The sequence below is a fragment of the Phallusia mammillata genome, chromosome 2 (assembly GCF_965637545.1).
Source record: "Phallusia mammillata chromosome 2, kaPhaMamm4.hap1.1, whole genome shotgun sequence".
Classification (NCBI taxonomy): Eukaryota; Metazoa; Chordata; class Ascidiacea; order Phlebobranchia; family Ascidiidae; genus Phallusia; species Phallusia mammillata.
The window spans coordinates 14,482,808-14,508,058 of record NC_137253.1 but is presented as its reverse complement, the minus strand read 5'-3'; the positions used below and the strand labels follow the sequence as shown (position 1 = coordinate 14,508,058).

At 34.7% G+C, this 25,251-nt stretch overlaps 1 protein-coding gene across 3 annotated transcripts; it reads left to right on the top strand.

Moving 5' to 3' along the window:
• Nucleotides 1-792: 792 nt before the first annotated feature.
• LOC145212701 (uncharacterized) lies at nucleotides 793-24,523 on the top strand. Of its 3 annotated transcripts, XM_080080922.1 has the most exons (41): nucleotides 793-1,041; nucleotides 1,177-1,266; nucleotides 1,973-2,121; nucleotides 2,349-2,424; nucleotides 2,534-2,662; nucleotides 2,768-2,893; nucleotides 2,972-3,077; nucleotides 3,144-3,226; nucleotides 4,003-4,142; nucleotides 4,422-4,628; nucleotides 6,033-6,197; nucleotides 6,579-6,683; nucleotides 7,168-7,260; nucleotides 7,707-7,865; nucleotides 8,079-8,162; nucleotides 8,431-8,552; nucleotides 8,746-8,806; nucleotides 9,332-9,640; nucleotides 9,801-9,908; nucleotides 10,115-10,233; nucleotides 10,316-10,415; nucleotides 10,705-10,809; nucleotides 11,110-12,588; nucleotides 13,592-13,738; nucleotides 13,827-14,060; nucleotides 14,507-14,692; nucleotides 15,301-15,425; nucleotides 15,591-15,780; nucleotides 15,842-17,151; nucleotides 17,500-17,790; nucleotides 17,972-18,056; nucleotides 18,117-18,221; nucleotides 18,503-18,628; nucleotides 19,698-19,793; nucleotides 20,500-20,552; nucleotides 20,980-21,000; nucleotides 21,297-21,414; nucleotides 21,614-21,773; nucleotides 22,386-22,536; nucleotides 23,055-23,227; nucleotides 23,914-24,523. In XM_080080922.1, exons 1-41 carry the CDS (start codon nucleotides 972-974, stop codon nucleotides 23,958-23,960), a joined length of 7,803 nt encoding a protein of 2,600 aa, XP_079937048.1. In that variant the 5' UTR covers nucleotides 793-971; the 3' UTR covers nucleotides 23,961-24,523. The 3 variants fall into 3 exon arrangements, with proteins under 3 accessions (XP_079937048.1, XP_079937049.1, XP_079937050.1); XM_080080923.1 differs by lacking the exon at nucleotides 6,579-6,683; XM_080080924.1 differs by lacking the exon at nucleotides 11,110-12,588 and having other exon boundaries at nucleotides 795-1,041.
• The last annotated feature ends 728 nt before the right edge of the window (nucleotides 24,524-25,251 follow it).

The window sequence follows — 25,251 nt, the reverse complement described above, 5'->3', positions numbered from 1 at the left end:
AAAAGAAAATCTATGACAATGTCTGGGAAAGATTGTTCGGTTTTCTTGTATCTTTCCAAGAACAGGAATCAAAGGGAGTTTTTAACGAGACAATAAGATTGTCTGATCGAGTTGATTGTAACAGGTTGTTGAGAGAACGTAAAACAGTTATGAAACTGTGAATCACGCGTATATGGACTAACTTAGAGTTATAGCCTAAGTCGAGCCGGGTGAGGGTTTGGCAATTTGTTTTAGGCTTGTATGTTCAATTTGGGCTCAAATTTCCCGCCCGCTTACACGTCTGAGCCCACCCAATCAACGTATTTCGATAAGAAGTGTGTGAAGGCACAGTAGCACGCATGTCAGATGATTTAATTCGTGGTGGAAAATGGGACAAGGAAAGAACAACATGTTTTGGTCCCCGAGGTTCAAACGAGTGTGCATCAAGCTGGTAAATGAAAGCTTGTTTGCGCTTACAAACCTACTTCAACTTTGCGTATAAGCCGTCATTACGCTATCTTTAAGCTCTACCCGAAAGTGTTGAATGATCTCTGAACACTTTTGGATTTTTACGTTTACTTGTAGATGCAATTCGTTCGCAAAACCACTGTTCCGACACCCATGGTCATCGTCATCACGTATCAGTATCGCATCCTGCAAATAAATAGGCCTAACCTTATCTAAACAGAGTTTTTCACTCACATTAAAATGCAAATTATGAATTTTTGACCGAACTCAGCACTGGTTTTAATTTTATTTACAACACAAATGTACTGTACAGGAACGGATAATTTGATAGCTCTGTCGTAAACCGAGCTGCCCAGGTCCGGCCCCCAACACATTGTATTTTGTATTATTGTTTTCGTAACTCGCACAGTTGCTAAGTCTTTTGCTTCTAGCTGGTAGTTTCTCCTTCTCTTGTTTGGTGCGGCTAATGCCGAAATATAAGCAAAAACAAGGGAAAAACTGCAACTTAATCATAAATCATCAAAATGGCAGACAACAAACCTTCTGGATTAAAAGCCCCAGGAAAACTAGCAAGACCCGCTTTAACAAAACAAAGTAAGATACATTTAAAAAATTGCCTTGCCGTTTTTATACGATTCCAGTTTTCAACAACCGATACAAGTGTTTAGTTTCATTGTAATGTGATAATGATGACAAGTAAACAGTTGAAATTTGTTTTTTTATCAACAGGTGGGATGAAACCTCCAGGAAAGGTGCCAGGACCAGGAGCTTCTAGTTCAAAAACTGCCAGTAATAATGACACAGAAGGCTTTATAATAGGTGTGTTGTCGATGTTGGTCTTAAGTTCTTAATATGTTTGCAGCAAAAAGAACAAGCGTACATCATTTAACTCCTTTTATGTAAAAGCGTCAAGTCAACAATTGATAAACTTAACTCACTTTACTTTGCAGAAATGCATTTTAACTTTCATAAATTGCTAATACTGTACAAGGCCTGAAGCATGGACAAAAGTTGTTATATTTGGACATAAATGACTTTCAACAGAAGCTGTTTGCCTGACTAATTGTCCTAAACAAAAGCAACAGTATTGTTTTCATATGTTTTGTGCAACCTTGGGTATTTAACAATAAAATCTTTGTGGACTAATACAAGCTGTTGGGTTTTGCAGAGTAAATGTATTTATTATTTATTAAAAGCTGAATAAGTTACATGTTTAAATGCAATGTGGTACCAGCCAAAACCTTCTTACCACTTTAGACCACATGCATCTGTTACATTTCCTGTAAACTTGTTCAATAGTGAAACCATTTTAAATTTCCTTGCATGTAGAACAGATTTTTAGACCACATAATTGCAATAAAACTAGGATCTTAAAACATATTAGATGCAGCCTTTTCATATGTTACTTTGGCCTGCAGTAACCTTAAGTTTGTGTTCAGCAAAGAGTTGTAAGCAAGTATTTGATAGCATAGGTCCATTACTGTACTTTATGTCTTTTTCTTGATTGTTTATGTTTATTATATAGGTGATAAGGTTTTGGTGAGTGGCACAAAATTGGGAAGAATTCAGTATCTTGGAGAATGTCAGTTTGCTCCTGGTCAGTGGGCTGGTGTCGTCCTGGAAAATCCTGCTGGAAAAAATGATGGCTCAGTTTCAGGAGTGCGATATTTTCAGGTATGTATTTTGTTGAGTATTGAGTGATTTTTTGCTACCTGGTTAGTGGATGCTAGTATATCAAAAGTGATGAAGGTACTTGGTTTAGAAGGTGTTAACTGCTTTTGCAATGTACTGTAGCAGGCAACAGTCTAGCCAACATACCTACAGAATGTGTAATTAGGTTATTATACTGAGGTGCCTAATATTGTTAGGGCAATTCTAAACGATGTCTATTCTATTTTTAGTGTGAACCACTGCATGGTGTATTTGCTCGTCCCAGCAAACTTGTTAAAGCTGATGGTGATGGAAAAAGTACACCAGGTAATAAAAATATATTTTTTGAAATTATGTGAGAAACATCAGTGGTGTGTTTTAAAGAAAAAGTAAAGAAAAATAATTCAATGATATAAAATTGACCATTGTGTTTTAGAAATGAAACCTCCTGCCCCTAAATCAAGTGCTGCTACAAAAACACCTAAGCCTGCTGTTCTTACTATGGCAAATGTAAAAGCTTCAACTGGAGCAACCCCTGGTGCCTCGAAAACTACCAAAAATGCAGGTAAAACATGCTAAAATGTTGTATTCTGTAAAAAGTTTTCTAAACAATGTAAAAGCTTGTGTGAAGTTGAACATTTTTTCACAAGTTACATGAATTGATACAAAGGTCTCAGAAGCCCTACCTCATCAATAAGAAGCATTAAACTGGGTGGAGTTTCAAGAATGGGTGCTGCTGGGAAACCCCCTGATGTAAAAGAGGGTGATAGGGTCACTGTGGGGGATACAAAAGTGGGTGAGTACGAAATTGAAAATTCACACAGGCTTTAACAGTGAATATTGTGGTATTTTTTCTGTTTATTGTTTATATTAGGTACTGTTCGATTTGTTGGAGAAACTGACTTTGCTAAGGGCTGTTGGGTTGGTGTTGAACTAGATGAGCCACTTGGTAAAAATGATGGGGCTGTTGCTGGAAAACGGTATGTTGTAATTTTTGTTCTATACTGACTCACATTCAACTTTTAAATTTTGCTTATGTGATTCAGGTATTTTTCATGCATGGTAAATCATGGTCTTTTTGCTCTGATTCACAAAGTCCAAAAGGTTGGGTTTCCTTCCACCACACCAGGTAAATGAGCATTATTTTAAAATGTATTTTAGTTGCCTAATTTGCCCTGAACACTAAGAAGTTAGACATTTTGACTTGCAGTAATATATGTGAGTTACATAATACATAGGTGCTTAACACGTTGACTGCCAGTGCCACGAGTCATCTCGTAGTTGCCGATCTAGCCAGGCTTGCCAGATAAGAGTATACTCGTAGTAGACTTATTCGATTGTAACGCGCTTAAAACGAGCTGGTGTCTCGAACTAATGTTGTGCATGTGTTGTGGCAACACCGATACACCCTACACCAGCATGTTACCTACGAGTTAACTCGTAGCATGCCACAAAATATTTCGACTTTCTTTTTTCAGAAAGCCACTGAAACATATGTGGCAAATTTAAGCACAACATAGGAATATCCCTTGGCAGTCAACGTGTTAATAAACATAATATTTTATATAATATGACATGTTTATGGTATTACATAAGGCAGTGCTCACACTTTTCTCACTTTTGTCACAAATACAAAACTTCTAAAAATGAAATGGTACACTTTAAGCTAAAATGTGAGGGACAATATTTATGATAAACACAAAAACGTTTACTTTTTAATGAGAGGATTGTGTTTATTTAAGCTCAAATCCTGTAATTGCCAGACTGTTTGTCTCAAGGCCACTACTGTGCTTGCACACCAGTTGCTAAGTGTCAGTAAATATCCATTTTGATTTTTTGGCGTCAATTTTTGTTGTTAAATTGTGTGGAAGTATATCACTACATATGATGTTTAATTTTGTAAAGGCAAAACCAAACCTACTACCACAGCAGCTACAAAAAAGAAAACGACAACTGGAACTGGTATCAAGTCTCCTGGAAGTTCTGCTGCTTCTATAAGTAGTATGAGTTCAATATCAAGTGTAAAGAAGACGGCAGCTAGCAAGGTACACTAAATCTTACAAAATCCATCTAAGTTATGGTGTAAGCAACCATGTGTAAGGCATTGTATTGTTTGTCTACATGCTGTAGTTGTTTGTCCCCAAACAGTGTATTGAAATGTGAAAGTAATCCAAAACCCACAAGAAAAAATTACACTACACTAGGTTTATCAGAGCTACATTAGGTTTTAATTTTAGTTATATTATGCAAAAAAATGTTCATGCCAAACAGTTTGATTTTTTACTGTAAGAATTTCATTCTACTACTTTTGTTATCTCTTGTAGATCCGTACAGAAGTTTCATCAAGGTATAAGCAGAAAACGGCTGCATCAGGTGTCCATGCTTTGCAAGAGGCACTTACAGAGAAGCAGCAACATGTCGAATCGTTGCTTGCTGAGCGCGACTTGGAACGGAGCCAACTTATGGAAGTTAATCTCACAGCTGCAGAAAAACATGCCGAACTACAAAGGTTGCAGCAAGCTCATGAAGCAGTAAGTATTATATTGTTGATAGATGTCTTTCAATAGTAATGGAAATCATAGACTCATGGGGTCAGTTTTTAAACTACACACATACAGTACACAAACACATTTCACATAAACGCAACAATTACAAATTTAAAGCCTGTTTTTTATTTTTTCCTGGTAGATGACTTATTTACAGGGTTGCCATACCGTCCTTATTTCTAAGATTTGTCCTTATTTCTAAGAAATGTCCTTATTTTTGACTGTAGTCCTTATTTTGTCTTATTTTCAACAATTACTGTAGTCAAACCCCTGCTGCAGGGAAAAGTAAACCTAGACCTGAGCTGTCATGAGATGCACTTAGTATTTTCTACGAACAGTTGCTGGAACAAATTGTTTCTGGCCAAAATATTGCAAATATTATGTCATGGCTCGTATAAAAGCAAAGGTTTGTTCAAAAATGTTTGTTTCGTTTCGCATAAAAATTTAATTTTTCGGTTGTCCTTATTTTTGGTTTCAAGTCGTTGGCAACCCTGCTTATTTATCTGTATATTTATTTTGTTGTTTTTCTGCCAAACAATCTGTCCATGGGATATAACATTTGTACCTGAAGTTGTTCATGAAATTTAAAGATTTGTTTGTTACTTGGTAACTGTCATTTCCATTTATTCTCATGCTGGTTGGCCAGAATTTGGTATGTTCATTGTGGTTTCAAAATGTAAGTTTTCAAAACATCAACTTGAATGGGCTGTGGTTTGAGATACAATTGTGGTTGCCACCGGTTTATTTGGAATAAGGAAAAGTAAACAGCCAACAATGCCTCACTGAATAATCTCATCTTTTGTCCATTTTACCACATATGACATAACAATGCTTTGTGGAACAACCAAATAAACATTGTTGAGTTAAGAAAGGCATACAAAGCGTTCAACAAACTATTCTGATATGATCAAGGTTTGCCATGCCCTTAGCAAATGCTGTTTAAACTCAGTAGTGAATCCCTAATTGAATGGGATTTTTGTTTATTACAACTGTTGGCAAACTGGCATCTTTAGAACAGTTTGAAAATATATGGTAATGAAAGTGTAATCACAAATGCATTTTTGCAGTTAACTAGAGTTTCTGGCAATTTACTACTCCAATGATTAAGACAAGAGACATTGCAACTTGTCTAATTAATCCTGCCTACAGCATTTCGTACAGATGCTTTTAAACAGTTTCTTGTTAGGAGCCTCTGAATTATAAATTTTACTATATTCGCCATAAAAAAATGTGGGAAACCATTGGTAAACATTTTTTGTGTGTAAACAAGCATACAATGTTTTTAGTTACATATTTCTAAAAATACTGGTAGATTTATTGTTATGGCTAAAATAGAAAAGCATTATTCCTGACTTTTTTAAATTAATGAAAAACTTTCTTTTTCTGTAGTATGTGGTGGAGAAGGAATCTCAGTTAGATTCATTACGATCTCTGGTTGAACAAGCAGATCAGGACAAAGTTCAACTCTCCCAGGATCTGGAAGATGAGAAGAGAAAAGTAGAGGATCTACAATTCCGGATTGAGGAGGGCGAAATATTTAAAGATGACCTTAAGGTTTTAAAAATGTTGTGTACAACTAAAATATGGTTGTTATGAACAGTGTTTGTGATTTTAACTGTTTTATTATTTGCTCTTTATGTTTTGCAGATAAGCAGACCTTGTAAATTTAACTAGTACACATTTTGTTATTTTATAATTTCCTAAGTTTTACATATTTTTTTATTCAATGTACCAACAGTTTCTAAAATCAATCACAGAACTGTTTGAACTGATCCACTAACTTAACCATTTATTTTTGACTAGTTTCATCTTGGAATGAAGCAATTGCTACAACCAAACTAACAATAACATTGACATGGTGTTAATATTGTTAAATGCATGTTGCTTTTTGTGTTGGCATGACTCACCTAATTTTGTGCCATGTCGCTCTTCAAGGACAACTTAACTTGCTTCCAAGACAAGTGTAGCGACTTGGAAAGACGACTTAACCTCGAACAAAGCAAGTCGAGCAACTTACAATCGAGCCTACAAGAAACAAGGGTAATCGCTGTAGCTGCCCTGTAGTCTTTCTGTAGCTGTTTTTGTAGTCTTATTGTCTCTATGTTGCTGTAGTAGTTGAGAGAAGTTTGACTACCCAACAGTAGTACAGATTAGCCATGCAATGCAAATTTGTCACAAAAACAGCTTGAAAATCCCTGTTTTGTGGTTGAAATATACCTTGCCTTCATTAGTGATTTTTTTGGACGCAAAAATGATAACAGCACTGATATTGTTTGATGTGTTTGCTGAACACTGTGATTCTTTTGCCTGTTTTTGTGTGTTGCTTATAAAAGTGCTAACTAACTTGCTTTAAGTACTAAACTGCATGGTGTTCCAGGTAAACATGTCCTTTGCATGGCTGATAGAAATATTTTGGATATTCCTGAATATTTTTATGCACAAAAGCTTGGTTTTGGGGCTGCTGGTTTTTGTATCGGTAAATATATTTTGCGCAAAGGTTTGAGTGAAGTTTAAACCATTACAGGCATCATCTGTGGATGACAAATCAGAGCTTGATTATTTGAAGAAAGAAATTGAGGATCTGAAAGAACAACTTACATTTGCTCAAGCAGAGAAAGTAAGTTTTTAAATAGGTGTGCCCTCTTTTTAACTACTGTTTCTTAACCATTTTTGTAGTTTCCCACTAAAGTCAATCACAACATTTTATTGATTGTCTTTATATGATTAAAGATATTTAACTTTGTTACTAAATAGTTGATTTATGACCTTATATATTCAAGTAAAACCTAATGCAACAATTTAGGTGGCCTTGACTTATATAATTATCTCTGCATGTACATAATTCTCCACTGGTGGCCATTTTCCCACCACTGGTATAGGCTATCTCTGTTTTAAATGTGGTCACTGACTCGAGGCCATTTGCATAGACATCCTATTGTTATCCTTTGTATTTAAGGATATTTTTTGCAACATTATTACAAATTAAAATGATAGTATTAAGTGAATATGCAACCACGTAACCACAGCTTTTCTATCTATTAAATTGTATGTTTTCATTTTTAGGAAACTTCAGATGATCCCAAGGTATTCGAATTCGAGGAACAAATGGTGGAGGCCAAGGCCTGCATGGAAGAACAAGAGGATGCCCTTGCAAAAGTTCGATTACAGGTTTCTAAGCTGGAAGAGGAACGAGAACAACTGCTTGACCAAGTGCAGGAAATTGTATGTTAATCCTCATGTTTTCTTTGTAATCCACCAGGCCGGAAGATAACTATTTTTAATCAAAATTGAGCATTTTTTCTCTCAAGATCTTCTTTTTTGTGTGAAAAAAACTGTGTTTCAAGTGAATATTCCTAAATTGTTTCCGTTTGTAATTGTTGTGGATTTAAATCATTCTTTTTTGAAAAGTGATGCTAAATTTTTTTAAATCTAAAGACCACAAGTTCACAAACCTCCATAGAGTCGATTCAAACTGAACTGAAAACAACTCAACAGCAATTACAAGCCTCGCAACAACAAGTAAGCAAATTTGTATTGTAAATTACTTCAGAGATTTCTTCAAGCAAGCTTTGGTTGGGCCTTAAAAAGCTAAATTGGGTTGGTTAGTAGCTAGTGGCACAATCTGTCAAAATGAAATATTTTTTCCACATAAACTTTAGGACTATACTACAAATACTGTTTTGCTGGTATTTACTGCATGTTCGTGTTGTACATTTTGGTTCATGAAACACCACAAAGTAACACCAGTATAGCACCCCATCTTTACAAAAAATATGTTTGTGTGTAGTGCATATCACTGAATGAAGACAAGGAGCAAATGAAAAAAAGATTTGAGGAAATGATGCAGAGTTCTGGTGACAGCAATGCTCAAGTGAAAACTATGGCTGAAGCTGTCAGTCAAAAAGAAAGGTACTTTGGCAATCCTGTAGACAGATTATAAATTTTGGTTCAGTAATGGCCTAAAATTAAAGACGTTTATTAGGTTTATTTTTTGTATCTACTTTAACTATCGTAGTTAGTGTAAGGATTGTAGTGTAGTAAATCTTGGTGTCAAAGCATGTGTAAACGGTTTAAGGATTTTATTTACAAATTTGTTTTGCAGAAAAATTGAAGAACTTGAACAGAGGCTAAGTGATACCAGCTATAATCTGAATAAACTAAAGGTTGGTTTCTTTTAGCAAATTGCAATGGCATGTAAATGTCATGTTATTGTAAAGATGTTTTCCGGTTTGCATCGAAACCTAACCTGTATTGTTTACACCAGTGGTTCTCAAACTTTTTTACCATGCGGCGCATTAAACAACTAAAATTTCCTTCTGCGGCACACTTCGCAGGCAAACACAACAGAAGTTGATCATAAGCTTATAATTAATTAAACTTTCAACTTTATTGTGGTGGGTAAGGATGCTTTTTATTACCAATAACAAAATATGGGCCTTAAAACTTTGTTATGCGCACCAGTATTTCACCGTAAAGGCCTAAAACACTAGGGAATGTATTTGCACTTCAAAAAAGAAAATATTTCGCGGCACACTTGGAAATCTCTCACGGCACACTAGTGTGCCGCGGCACACAGTTTGAGAATCACTCGTTTACACATTACAACAAGAAAAACTTTCTAAATTGCAACATTTCAAAATAGTAGAATGTTTGAATTATTGCCACTTAAAAAAAGGTTTTATACACAGAACACCAACGAAGATCTTCAGAACCAAGTTTCCTCCACTACTGCTAAACTCTCAACTCTTCAAGACTCTCTTGCTTCCAAAGAAACATCCCTGAATGAAGTGAAGTCCAAACTTGATGAGGCACAGACAAAAGAAACAGAGTTAAGCTCCCGACTGAAAGAATCCTCCTCTCAGATTGAGGATGTTGTAGGATCGAAGAAGAGCCTTGAAGAGCTGGTTGCCAAACTTCAGGAAGATGCCAAAGAACAGGAGACAAAATATGAAGAAATGTTGAAGAATGTAGCATCTCTACAGGATGAATGCAAAAAGGTATTGAAACTCCATTGTTATGTACCTAGAGTTAATTAAGTAATTACCAAGCTGTAAATGTACAAGTGCATTTTTTTTGCTATAATAAGGCTTTCCATGGTTTTGTACTGCTGGAAAAATTAATTAGCTAATAAAATATTACTGTCACTTGGGTTTGCAGCTGAAGGAAAGCCATGCATCATCGGAAGAAACTTTACAATCCAGGTTGAAGGAAGCTGACAGCCAAAATGAAGAGTTAAAATCACTTCACCAAAATGATGAAAACCAGGTTTGTTAAATTATTTTAAAGTTTGACGTGTTGGATTCTGTACTGTGATAGCATATACATAAATGACCTCATTTGTTATTTGCTACATTTTTTTCTGCATTCACCCTTTCGTGAGACCAGAAGGTAATTTTATTGACACTATTTGTTTAATATACGAATAAAGTATCCTAATAGAAAGAATTTTTTACAAATACAAAACTTTGCAGATTGTGAGACTTAGCGAACAGCTTGCCAACCTGCATAAAAATCACAACGACGCAAAGGAGATGATTGAACAACTGAGCAAGCAAAGTGGTGAACAAACCCAACACCTAGCAGCACAACTGTATGTAACTGAAGTTTGTGAGGCCTAAGTCGCCTGTTGCAGCTTTGAAACATTTTAAAAATATATATGTTTTTGTTGTCAGTCGAGAAAGTCAAGAGTCACACACCAAACTGGAAAAAAGTTTACAAGATAAGGAACAACAAATTTATTCTCTTTCCTCTGAGAAGGAAGCATTGTCAAAGGTATGCCAGTTTTGTTTGATCAGTTTATCAAAGTGTGGTAGCTGATTGTAGTTGTGTTCGATTTTCATAGCAACTAAGCGTAGTCAAAAAAACAAACAACAAAAACAATTCAACCTGATTTTAAGTAGATTTTATGGCAGCATGGAATCATTTTGCATGATCACCTGTGCCATGAATCTGTTGTTTTCACTGGTCTGTGTCAAACATTCAGTTATTGTTCGTCCAACTGTCTGTCTGTCACCAAACCATGTGACTGTTGTATGTGTATGTGTGGTTGCCGTGGTTACAGAGCTTAGGTGAATCGGAACAACAGAGGAACGCTATAACAGAGGAAAGGATTTCACTTCAAAAACAGCTTGATGATTCTCAGAGTCAAATCAACAAATTTGAACTGGTAAGTTATCATATACTTTTTAAATAATTTTCTAGTTTATGTTTTGTACCATTTTTATTGTGGAAGGCTACAATAGAATACTAAGTTGTTTAAAATTAACCAAAACATGACTGGTGGGTTGTTGTTTTGCCTTGTACGTATAAATGTTTTTGAAAAAATATATGTTTAACGCTGTTCAAAGAATGTTTGTTTGTTTGCACTGACTCTTATGGTGTTTATTTGACCATAGCAATTCTTTTTCTGGATAAAAATACTGTAAAATTGCACACTACATATTTTTGTTTTCCTTCCTTGAAAAAGGAACTAAAGGATGTCAAAAACAAATTTGATAAACATGTGGAAGATGCAACAGAAGAAGCCAACAACTTAAAAAAGCAACTGGAATCAGTGGCAGAAAACCACAATCAGCAACTGCAGACTTTAACTGATGAAAAAGATGTTTTTCAAAAGCAGTTAACAGAAAGCACTGACTGCCGAAACAGTTTAGAAGAAAAAATACAAAAAGTTACAGAAGAAAACACAGAACTACAGCAACTGGTGCAACAGAAAACAGAGTTGTGCGGCAATTTGACTGAACAAATACAAAAAGCTCAGGAGGATAATACAAATTTACATAATGAAGTGTCTGCATCTTTAAACAATAACGAAGCCCTTCAGGACAAGCTTAATGATGCTGCAAACGAGCAGGAAAAATTACAACAGAAATTGGAACAGTTACAAAACAATGTCAATGAACTGGAAAGCAATTCTCAACTATCTACAAAAAGCAGCAAGGCCCTGCAACAACTTGTCAGCGAATTAAAGGTGGAAAATGAAAAACTAGGTGAAGATTTACAACAAACTACAGCAAGTAAACAAAACCTCCAGCAACAACTAGATGTGCTGAAAAATGAGAATTCTACATATTTGACATCCCTTGATGATATAAAAACTCAAAACAACCAAAAGGATGTTATGATTTCTGAATTGCAAGTACAGCTCTCAGAATTGAAAGGAAAATTTAAAAAATCAACAAAACAATATGAAGATGACCAGGAGAGGATCCTAGGTGATGTTAAATCAGAAAAAGAAAATGTTGCTGACCTTGAAACTAAACTTGAGGAATTGTCTGCTGTTGTAAAGGAAAAACAAACTGAAATAGAAAACCTGAAAACTGAGTTAGTGCAGCTTCATACTAAGCATGATGCTGCGCTGACATCTAAAAATGAAAAATTTGAAACCTTGCAGCAAACTTTGCAAGAAACTCAAAACTTGCTTAGTTTAAAGTGCACAGAGCTTTTGGGAGCAGAAGAAAACTTAAGAGAATCTCAGAAAAGCTGTGACAGCATGCTACAAGAAAACAAAGATCTAAAAACAAATTTTGAAAGCCAACTTTCTTCCGCAAGGGAGCAAAGTGGTCTTAGTCTTGAAAAGGCCAATGATGATATAACAAAGTACAAAGAGGAGAGCCTTAAACTTCAGGACACTTACCAAACACTTCATAATCTACATGAAGAAACTGCATCAGAGCTAAGTACTGCTAACTCCAAACTTGACCAGTTGATGCAAGAATTTATATCTGCCAACCAAAGAATACTAAGCATTACCTCTGAACTGCAAGACTGCCACCATGACCTTGAAGGCAAAACAGAGGTCATACATAGACTTGAATCTGAACGGGATAGAATTAGAGCCATGTTAAAAGAGGCAGAAGAACTTGCCAAGTCTGATGCAGCTCAAAGGACATCACTTGCTGAAGAGCTTGTTGCTACACAATCCAATTTGGAGGAGATAGTGAAGGCAAGCATTACTTTGAATGTGTTTGTGTCGTCTTGTGGAGGTATTAACATCCCTGTGGCATGCATTAACATGGTTTGATGCTGTGTATGTTTTCTATCTTACAAAGTGTGCTTTCTAATCAATTCTATTACACAAAGTTGATTTTTTTTATGGTCGCACATAAAATGCTTTTTTTATTAGAATGTAAAGACTCTTTTTAACAGTTAAATTATCCAACAACAACAACTGTAGCATTTCGTTAAATAGTTGTAAGGTGGTCAACTAACTCAATAGTTCTTGAACCCCTTAAGCTTCTGCCATGCTAAAGGACCCTTTTGTTGTTGTACAGTTTATGGGCTAAAACACACACAAAACAATTCAAAAAAACGAATTAGTGTCTTCAGTGTATTGGCTGATATAAATAAGATTAAAACGGTTTAGCATTGTCATGCAACCCCATATTTTAATATCAATCTAAAAAATAAGACATACAAAAAATATTTTAAGGCTCTTTCAAGAGATCTCACGACACACAGTTTTAACTACCAACGTAACTGTTTAACCTATCAGTTGCTTTGCCCAACACAAGTACAGTTGAAATGTATATTGCAAATAGTATCTAACCCTTGTGTGGTGATGGTTTTCTATTTCATTCATTTCTTATTTCAATGTGGAGTTTTGCTTGTTTGTTTGTGTCAGCTATCACTTGCAACCTTGTTGTTTTCTTCTTGTCACACAAAGGCACTTTAAGCACAGCATGTTTATATGTAGTTAAGCACCTGTTAATAGTTTTCACTTACCTTTATGACCAAACACCTAAACTAGATTCTTATGTTAAAATCTAACAATTTCTTGTGGTGTAACAAACGCCTCTAATACAAAATAAAACTGCTGTAATGCGTAAGTTGCACTGCTTTCATTGTTGGGGCCAAGTAAAATTTGCGATGTAAGCCTTATCTAGCAGCCGTATTGTTACAAACATATTGTGTAAACTGTCTTCAATAACATATTATGTTTCTGACAGGCATCAGCAGACTTAAAAGAGCAGTTGGAAAGCAAAACTGAAGCATGTCGATCAGCTGAAACTTCCTTAATAATCGTGCAGGCATCTGAAGTTGAATTAACTCGACAGCTGGCAGATTTGGATGACCAACACAGTGAAAAAATGAAGGTATATTACTGATTCTTTATCCAAATAATAGAAATTGAACAGAAACATTTTGGTTATTGAAACATACAAGTTTTACACCTTTTTTTAGGAGCTGAAAAATCTTTCAAAAGAAAAATCCAAACTAGAAAAGGAAAAAGAGAAACAAGCTGAAAATTTGCAAAGTTCCAGTAGTGATGTCGAAAAGTTAATAGATGAGAAAAATGAACTTCTTAATGAGGAAGCAAAGTTGAGAGAAGAGTTAAATGAGAAAACTCGCTCTTTACATGAATTCGAGCATGATTTGAAAGCAAAAGAGCAGGAAAATGATCATGCCAAAGCACAAGTAAATAACATTTTTTATGTATGTATTGCAAGTAAATATTCTGACATTTCCAGCAACCTAAATATAAAAACACAACAGTATTGATAAAAGCTACAGCCCTGTTTGTTAAAACTGAAAATCTAAAAAAAAATATCACATTTAATTGTTTACATCTTTATTTCAGTTAAGTCAGTGGTCGGCAACCGCCGGTCCGCAGCCCGGTACAGGTCCACGAGGGTTGCGTTACCGGGCCGTATAAATTTTTAGGTCAGATGTTAGAAAACGTTTGGCCCATGTACCCCGGGGATGATAAACTAATTTAAGCGTTTTTATTGCTAAATATTTGTACTTTTTTGAAGACCGGTCTGCGATTAAATTTTAGTTTCAAAAACGGTCCGCCGTGCACAAAAGGTTGCCGACCCCTGAGTTAAGTGACAATAAAATATTACATTTTTGTTTCATGTCAGGTTGATCAAATGAGAGGAGAAATCGAATCACTAAAAGACAAACTTGAAGCAAGTCAGGCTGAGGCTGAAGCAAAAAGTCAACAATCGGTTCAAAGTGAAAATGCTCTACGTAATATCGAAACTGAAAAGCGAACTCTGGAGGAAAAACTTGCTAGCATTGCTGAACAACAGGGAGATGTTGAAAAGGTTTGTCTTGACATCTCCTCGTAGTCTGTTATCATGCTTAAAAAAATTTAATCACATGATTCAAGATTACGTTGAATTACGAACCAACTTCGGAGTCCTATAATGGTCATCAATAAAGCTTAACTGTCAGAGTACTCTGTGCACAAACACCATTTTCACTGGTTATGTGCCTCATTGTGAAATTGCAAAACCAGTCAAAGCTTCATAAACTGAATTTATGAGATTTAAACAGTATTATGGGTCCCCTTTTATACTTGTTAAATTACTTGACCCAGGAGTATTGTGTATATTGTGCACTGTTTTTATAACTTGCTGTTAGATCCACCCAGTTTTTCCACTTTTACTTCTAAATAGTAGCTGTTATGTTTACAGGCCTTGTAGGTTGGACATGCAACCACTAATGTGCTGATTTTTTAAACATTATACAGAACACATTTTATGCCTCACAACATAATATCTTAAACCCACCGTGTAAAACACTGATGATTACTATAAGATGCTAAGCATTTGACAAATCAAATTATATTTTGTATAACCACAGGAGTTGACAAGCTTGTAGCATCAATTGTATTTGAGTTTTTTTTGTAATTTAAAAAATCCTGTTTTAGAAATCTTTTGAATACTTGGACAAAATTCAGTCAATGGAAATCAACATTACTCAAATTAATTCTGACCTGAAAGTACAAACAGAAGCACATGAAAAGCTACTGGGCAACTACAATCAACTCAACAAGTAATTGTCAACTGTGTGTTAACAAATGTATTGTCTTGTACTGCATTTAGTAGCTTTAACTTTTAATCAGACTTTTAAAAATTAGTTTGTCTTAATATTTAAAACACTGACTTACATTCGAGAATCATTGGTATACATGGAAAAAATTATTGTGTGTATTTGCAGAGAAAAGGAAGATTTACAAATAAAAATCAAAGATCTTCAGTCCAATTTTGATGACACCGATCTCCTTAAAGGCAAACTTGAATCTGAACTTATGATGACAAAAGCAAACCTAGAAAAATCTGAACAACTTGCAGTCAATCAAAAAGCTGAAATTGCTAAAACATGTTCCAATCTTGAATCCAGCAATAAGGTTTGTAGAGATTTTAGTAACCAATGGTACAATTGAATAAACTTTATCTTACTTTCTGCAGGAGAGAGATTGCGTGAAAGAAGAGTTATCATCATGTCAAGTAACACTTGATGATGTAAATGAGCAATTAAAGACTTCACTAGCGAAATGTGATAAACTTAATGAACAAGTGTCTGAACGCTTAAAACATAATACAGAGCTACAAACAACCTGTGGGAAACTAACGAGTGACAAAGAAGATCTTACCAAACAAATAGAAAAATTGAATTCTGACTTAACTGAAAAGTCCAAAAATAGTGACCGCGTCTCTCAGGAACTAACTGCCACTAAAACGGATCTTGAAAAAGTGAAATCAGATCTTGAAGCCACTACAAGACAGCTTTCTGAGATTACTGCCTCCAAAGATGGTTTGTCAGCTGAACTTAAAACTGCCCAGGAGCAAATAACTGCCCTTGAAGCTGATTTTAAATGTCTAACTGCCGATAAAGATGCTGCCAATAGCAATATTGAAAAGTTGACGCTACAACTTACTGAATTGGAAACAAATCTAAAAGCTGTGCAATCTGAAAAGCTAGCTAAGGATGAAAAGTGCTTATCCCTTGAAAAAGATAATGAGGAATTGGTGAACAAGTGCAATAAATTCAGTGAAGATATTAGTACATGTGAGGTTACCATTAAAAGTGTTACTGATGAAAAAGAGACAATAACAGTGCAACTACAAGCAATGATTTCTGAAAAAGCTGCTCTCGAAGAAAGGTTGTTACAATCTAATGATAAAGGAGATGATGTTTCTCAAAAACTGACAAATGTAAGCAACAAAAACAAAGAACTCATTGAACAACTGGCAACATTGTCAAAACAACATGAAGACCAGGTTGAAAATGTAAAACAATTGTCATCAGAAAAAGACAAACTAAGAGCAAATTTGGATTCTGCTAATGAAAATATTAATAACTTGTCTTCAAATTTGGAAAGCAGTTCATCTAAATGTGATGAACTATCATCAGAAATTGTTACCCTTACTGCAAGTGTTGATGCCATGACAACCGAAAACAACAATCAAAAACAAAGCCTTAACCAATATGAGCAAGAAAACCAGCAACTTAAAAAGCAAACATCAGGCTTAGAAAATAACTTAGCTACACTTACTCAAACTTCTGAAACTTTGAACAGTGAACTTGTAAGCACAAAACAAGAACTACAAGTATTGTCTGTCAGAAAAGATGAACTAGAACAAGAAATTTCTGTACTGAAACCAAAGCTATTTGAGCTAGAAGCAATAAAGACAACACTTGAAAACAAAAATCAAGCCCTGATGAGGGAATTTGAATTGTCACAAGGATCAGCGGATGCAGAAACTAAGGCTTTAAGGTTGGTGTGCTTATTGTTATCACAATGTCACAAACAAGCATTGTCCAGTAACAGCAAACTTGGGAAAAACATTGGCCGAATGGCCCTCGAGCATAAATTATGCCACTGCTTGCTTGGTTTTACATAAAACATCAACTGTTAAGAATTTAAGATATTATACTAGGCGTATTAAAACCAATGGGAATGTTTATTGGAAACCGCTTGATATAATGCCTTCAGTATACTTTGATTTCTATTTAAGTGTGCCCTGTAATCTGGTCTACGCAAATGCTTCAGGTTGAACGCAATTATGTACATCTTATCTTAAATTTTTTGTGCTATTTAACATCTGTATATTCTGTATTAAAGGGAGGAAGCATCAACATTACGAGAGAAAGTCCAGAACCTTGATGTCAGCAGAGTAGCACTTGAAGATCGAATAGCAAAACTACAGGAGGAACTAAACAACCAAAATGAAGGCTGTCAAAATTTAAACAGCAACCTGGACAAAGCAAAAGAAACAAATTCTCTACTTACTAGTGAGGTTGAATCCCTCAAACAGTTGCTATCATCAGAACAACAAAAATGCCAAACTGTTGAAGAAAATAAACTTCAGATACAGACTTCTGCAATGGAAGCAGATTTGGAATTCAAGAACAGGTACGGATGTTCCAACCTAGGTATATATCCTAATATATTTTATTATTTTGAAGCCTAAACATAGGGATAACATGACAGAATTATGGTCAAACCAGCTATTGTTTCCATGGGTAACAACTAACAACACAATTAAATTGACTAAACATTCTTTGTTGGGTGACATATATTTTTTTCATTTCAGGCTAGAATCTCTTAGTGCACAACATATCACAGAAAAGGAAAATCTTTCCAGCCAACTTGAGTCAGTCAATGAAAGGTTAAAACAGGTAACTTTGGATGAATATTGTTTCATTTGCTTTAGTTTTACTCATTTTAAAACATTTTAGATTGAGGAAGAAAACGTTTCCTTGTCTCAACAACTTGTAAATCTGCAGTTGGAAAAGGAAAAAGCAAAAGTGGAAATTGATTCCTTGCAAAATGCAAATGAAAAGGTATTCCGCCATATTGATAAATATAAATTTTCTGATCTATTTGGAGGAAACGTGACCACATATTAAAATGTTGAATCTAGTATGGAGCTTTAACAATAGTTTTTGTGTATAAAATCCAGTTTATTTTCATTGAGCAAATTGCTTGTAGTGAACCGAAGTGATGATATTTTTTAAACTATTGTTTTGACCATCATGTACTGTATGTTTTATGTGGTCACAAACATATCATGCTGTGTCATTTCCTAAAGACTGTTATTTACACTTTTTTTTTATCTTTTTAGAAGTCCACTGAACATGGAACAAAGATTGAGGAATTGTTGAGAATCAATGATCAGTTAACTTCAGAAAAGTCAAACTTTTTATCTGAGTTTAGTGCGCTTAAATTGCAAGTAACTGAAAAGAGCAAGGTATAGTTGTATTATGTCATTTACAATTTGGTTACATATAAACACAACCATTTTCGCTTTAAAATTATTTCATTTTGAAACATTTTTCATCACAGTTTGATTGTAACTTCAGTACTGTATAGTAAATAAATTTTATTTAGTTTTCAGTAGCTGATAATTGAAGGTTGACCAAGAATTAAATTGTTATGGATAATTTTAGAAACATATGGGTACAAATTAAGTATCATATGCTGTCATGAGGCTCTCATTTTTTGCAGCTTTAAATATGTTTTCTTCTTCTTTGAACTGAGTGTGTGTCCATGTTTGTGTGTGTGTTTTGGTGTGCTTGTATAAAACCCTGTCTTGTATAATATGTTGTGTATTTAAGTCTGCATATGTATCTTATGTTACTTGCTTGCAATTTTTTTTTCAAATTTGTGAAATGTTTTCCACTAATCAAACTTACAAAAATGTTCAATAATATGCCATATAAAACATCTGGCTTATAGCACTGATAAAATTTCTTCTACACATTCTGCTGCAGCACTCCCACTTAATTATGTCATCTTCTGATTTAACACTTCAACTGTCTTTCATATGGAACATTATAAGCACAAAACTACATCTGCATAAAAATTAAGTCAGTCCTAATCTGAAACTACGATTATACAATCTATTGGCTACTGAAGATTGTAGTTGAATTCATATTTAGTGTTTCTAATCATGAATTCAATTCCAAAGGACTCAAAATGTTTTGGCAAAAAATCTATTATTAATTTTTCACCATCCACAAAATACTAACACTGTAAATGAAAAAACACTACTTGATTTTATTTGTGCATGCTACAAAGTTTGCCAGTTTTATGATCAGCGACACCATTTAAATAATACTTGCCCCATGATTTTACCTGTATCACTTAATGAATAATTTCTACTACCAGTTGCTAAATTCCAACAATACATGATTGCATTTTGTCATTCTGAATCTTTCGTTTTCATATTCCTGACACTTTTGCTCATCAATCCATTTTTGTTTATGTTTTTCGCACTGGTAGTGCTGTTTTTCCATAGCAACTATTTATTGTTTTAGAGCTGTGAAGATTTTCAGTCGACCATTACACAGCTCACTAGCGACATCAAGTGTCATCAGGAGGAAGTTGTAGCACTGCAAAATGAAAAAGAAAAGGTATGTAGAAAAATTGAATGCCACATTTAAAATGTTTAGAGCTGGTAAAGTGGTAATCTACATGATGTGGTGGGATTCAATTTTTTGTCAGCCAGTTCTATCACAAGGGTCATGTTTTTCAGCCGGTTCTGTTACAAAAAGTCGTATTTTTCGGCAAATAAACTGATTATTTTTTATATATATACAGCAGAACTTTGTTTTATGAAGATAAATAAAAGGCAGTGCAAAAGCAAGATAAACACATGGCACCAAAAGCAGCTGTCGTCTCATGACTTGTACTTATGAAGCAACAATTCAATTTTCAGACAAACAATCACCAAGGAAAATTACTACAATTATAAAAAAATAACACAATGTATAACTGTTACGTGCAAACTAGACCATTGCACATTTTGATAAAAAGACATGAGCTAATTGGATCTCAAAAATTGGTGTATCAGATAAGATGCAAAAATGCATTGACAGTAACCAGTAATGTTAACCGGCTCGCTGATCTCATTAAATTTCGTGAGACGGTTCTATAGAACTGGTGCGAACCGGCTGAATCCCACCACTGGCTACATGTATGTGTAAGGTATTTTTTTTTTTGTTAAATAATTTGTGGTCAATAAAACATGAATATTGACTAGGTTTAGAATGGCGTTATTGCATGATGTTGTTTTTGTAATGAAACCTGTTTTTGACTTTAATTCTTTTTTGTTTTTAGATGCTGGAAGTTTCTGAAACCTTACAAAACAAATTAAAAAAGATGGAGAAGAGGTAATGATAGAGTATCCTACATGCTGTACTGGATATTGACCACATACTAGATCTTTGTGTGCTAATATATTAAATACCATAAAGCTGAAAAATGTTTTACACAGTAGAAATGTTAGTAGGACAATTGTAAATTTGACCTGAATTGAGGCAAGATATGAAACAAAATTGTTTGCTTTGTAACATTACATTTACATATGTTGTGTTTGTGAAGTATAAATTTAGACAAAATTTAATTGGAAATGATACAATTTATTGCACATATGCACCTATGGTAAACACAATATTCCAAACACTTTTATGTCTCAACATTACCACTGAAACAAGTTATACAAAACTTTATAGTTTGAGGTTTACAGTAGATTTATGCTTTGCTTATATGAAACAACTTTCACTACAAAAACTTCACTCTTAATTCGTTTCATTTCAGTTTACCAGATGTTGAAGAAAGGTAACATCCGTTATGCATGACCAGCATGTTATGCATGAAATATTTGTTATTGCTTATTACATTGTTTTTACACTATGTATTTTTGTTTCCCATTATTGTTTACAAGAGCTGTTGTCATGCAAAAGTTATTTTTGTATATTACCTTTAATTTCAAAAAATGCTCACTTGATAATTTCTTTGACAAAACAAAGAACTGCAATTGCATGAGGTTTTGTTTTCCCAAGTTGAACTGTTAAAAAGGGTCCAATATTTCTTTGAAAAACAAAATGTTATTTTATTCTTCTTGGGTTTTGCAGAGAGGCAGTATTGAAACGTGAATTCTCACAAGAAAGAGAATCATTGCAACGTTCATTGGATATTACAGCGTCACTTCTAGATGAGAAAAATAGGGAAATGGAGTCATTTAAAAATGAGGTTTGCACTTGGTGTAGCACATTTTTAAGGGTTTTCCATTTTAGTGAGGCATTTGCGAAAAGTTAAAAAAATATTTTAAAACTTTCTTAAACCTTTGAAAATGAGGAAAATACGCTGAAATTTAAAAATAAATTCAGTGGAATTGTTGTAATACCTTCCCATATACAGACAATTAAACAACAATTTGTTGTTGTTGCAGATTTCCTACTTGAAAGGGGAATTTGTTGTTCAACAAAGTTTACAGTCAAGTTTGAAACAAGCTGAGTCAGAAAAAGACCAACTTTTCAAACAAGTTCAACAACTTAAAGAGCAATTGAACAATGCTGCAATCACTGTCACCAACAGTGTGGCACCACAAGGTTGCTTGTTTTGCATTTGTACTAAACATTCTTTTTTTGTATTTCTGATACAAAGCCATTGGCCAAAAAACTAGGTGTAACCTACTGCTGCTTTTATGGTTGGAACATATAGAATAGTTTATATCTATAACTTTTTCCTGATGTTGTGAGATATAGGTGTGGTGGGATTCAGCCAGTTCGCCCCAGTTCTATAGAGCTGTTTCACGAAATTTTACGAGATCAGCGAACCGGTTAGCAGAACTGGTTACTGTCAATGGACTTTTTGTAACAGAACCGGCTGAAAAATATTACTTTTGTGATAGAACCAGTTGACAAAAAATTTGAATCCCACCACTGGTAATAGGTATAATATTTTTAAAATATTTTGTAACATACCAAATGAAAATTGTCAAAAAATAAATGAGGAAATTTGATAATAATCATGCTGGCCCATACTGCACACTGCACAAAGAAACAACATCATTTTGTTCAATAAACGTTTTGATGCAATGCCATCACAGTTTGTGTTACAACACAAAGAAAGTGATAATTAAAAAGACATGGAGTTTTGTAACAGGAACTGGACATATCATACTTGTAATACTGAAATCTCTTGGATTTTTTTAATTATAGCTGGTGCAGGAGGGGATGAGGAAGGTCACACCGACTTCCTTAATACTGTCATTGTGAATCAACAGCAAAAGATCGAGGAACTGAATCAGAAGATAAGGGAACTTGAAATTCTTGCAATTAATGGAGATGCTGACATCGAAGAATTTGATGAGTATGAAACCACATTGTACATATTTACATACAATTTGGAAATAAAAACATCCTACCCAAAGCATCTACGTAGTTATTGCAACTCTATCATTTAAGAAACAGTTGTTGCCTATCTTCCTTTTACCATTTTCTTTAGTTTTTGGCTGTTGTGTCATGATCGATTTCTACCTTTTACCAAAAAGAGTTCTAAAAGAGAGAAAAAATTACATATTTGATGTGAAGTTAAAACTGTAACAGTTTGGTTGATTTATTAATGAAACTACTGGTCCAAAAAACATTACATTATGTGTGTAATGGCCATGGGTATTAGTCTTGTAAAATAGTGTAAGAATATTATTCTGCATTAGCCACTATATACCAACGCCTGTCTAATAAGAAATCCAATTACAGTGTTAGGATAATCAGTTGTTGAAGCTGTTTGTTTTTCATCTTTTGGTGTTTAGTCGCGGTTAAGCAAATTATGCGTTTTCTTCTATCAATTATTCCTATTTTTGCCAACAAAAACACGCTGTGGTGCAGGGAGCAAAGACGTCAGCTACCGCCTCGTCTCTTCTGCGACATCTGTGATATTTTCGACGCCCACGACACCGAAGATTGTCCCACGCAGTCTATGATGGAGCAGGAACCCGATCAAGGGGCCGACCAAAAATACACTAGGGGTCAGGAGAGAGCGTATTGTGACGACTGTGGCGGTGAGCATTTCTATTTTTGCCAACTTCCACGATAAAGATGAACGTAATCATGTAAAACGAATAAATGTTTTCGTAAAATTAAAAACATGCAAGATTCAATAACTTTCGTATAAGTGTGTGTTTTTTATAAGTGGTATTAAACCTAGTAGTAAAGTTACTATATTTTATAATCATATTATAGTGTTTTTAATTAAGTTTTAATAACGTGTCTTGCAGCAATTACATGTTATAATAATATTTCTGTTTTAGTAAAACTGTAGTTAAGATAATTTTGTGGTGTTGTGTTTAATATAAGTGGTATTTGGAGTATCTCATGTGTTTGTTTTAAATTTTCTGTGCGGTTGATGTGTTTACTAATATGTGTTCAACTAATTTCTAATTTTGCAATAAATGTGCTAAATATCAGCTATGGCTATTGGCTATATATATCTGCTGAAAACTAGAAACTCAATATCGTCAAAAGTTTTGCCTTAAACCTCTAAATTAAGTCCCAGTTTACTTCAAAATTCTCTCATGGCATTTGATTTGTTTGCCTAAACTAATTACTTGCGACGTATAGTACCGCATGGTCGATCTTTTTCGGGATATAAATATCAAATCGTATGTGCTAAAATACTAAACCACGTTTCATTCATAAAAACTCGGGAGATTCTCAGGTTACTAAAGGTCAAATCCATCTTTTTTAGTGTTCGGTCACTGGACTGAAGATTGTGAAGAGGAACAAATGTACTGATACCCATCATGGTGATGCGACCTCGAAAACAAGTTGTAGCGCAATCCATCACGTGACAACCACTGTTTGTGACGTCACTACCTTCATTCGTCTCACGCTGCTGACAATATTTCTAGCAGTTTGTTTCGGTGTACTTTTTTTATGGTAACTTGGTCAAAGCTGCATGGATAAACAATACAAGACGATATAGTTGAATGGTCCTGCTAAAACAATCCGAACTAATTTTTTTACGAATGGCGTTTGTTAGTTTATTTTATATTCACAGTTTTGCGCTCGCAAGAGAACTTCGGCTGTATGTTTAAAACTGCACCGGGTACGTTTGCACTAGTTTCATATTTATATTTTTGTGTAAATTTTCACATGTTGTGACCCATACTCGGAGTTCGTTAATACTGATTTCTTTCTGTATGGTATATAATTCTCTGGTGAGGTGGTTGTACTAATTTTTCTTGCTACAGCTGTTATTTATTTTCACAAAGATTTCTATGTGTTATCGCTGATTTACATTTGTGCCTCATTCTTCGCTGAGCAAAACATGGTAATATAAAATAATGAAAAACCTGCATTTGTTATGCTTTGCTGTGCCGGCCTTTATGACTGGAATTTAGTCAGCAAAGGCCAAAAAATGTTTTGACAAGGTGAGTGGTCAGATTGTATATTAATAAGGCGCAAATCAGTTCTTCCAAAGCTTTTGCAGCTCGTGACCTATGGATTCTGGAATATTACACAAAAGCAGTTCGAATTCGGTTGGGACATAAAAATTGATGTTTCTTTCTCAACTTTGCTGCTTATTTGTGGGAGACAGAAAATTGCTCTCGCAACGAGTAGGCTAACTTTGCCGAGGCATAGGCTAGCGATAAACCCCCAAAGTTCCTTCACCCAAAATATTGCTCTTTCAACTGCCCTGTCTGTGTAACAAGCTTACTAGTCTGACATACAAACACACTTTATGAAGCACAATAGGAATTGTAACAAACTCCGGTTGCGTGCCTGTCGTATGCCGATCTCTTAGTTGGTTAAGGTCCGTCAAAAATGTTCGAACTTCGCTCTCTGTATGTCCACAAAATAAAATCAATTATGTCTAACCTATTCTTGGATAACGAAGCCAAACCTGGGCCGAAAAAATCGTTTTTACGCAAACTCATGCGTTTTTTAAACGGGAATAAACGTTATCTACAATTACATTGCTGAACATGTTAACACTAGAGGTCAGGTGTTTCAAAACATCGTAGCCACGTGACCTTGCGGTTGAATGACGCGTGTGGTTGTGGTTTGTTTTGTTTTGTTGAAC

Coding starts and splice junctions, on each gene's coding strand:
- LOC145212701 (XM_080080922.1), top strand. CDS start 972: ATGGCAGACAACAAACCTTCTGGATTAAAAGCCCCAGGAAAACTAGCA. Junction 1,042..1,176: donor ACCCGCTTTAACAAAACAAA/GTAAGATACATT, acceptor TTTTATCAACAG/GTGGGATGAAACCTCCAGGA. Junction 10,416..10,704: donor AGAAGGAAGCATTGTCAAAG/GTATGCCAGTTT, acceptor CCGTGGTTACAG/AGCTTAGGTGAATCGGAACA.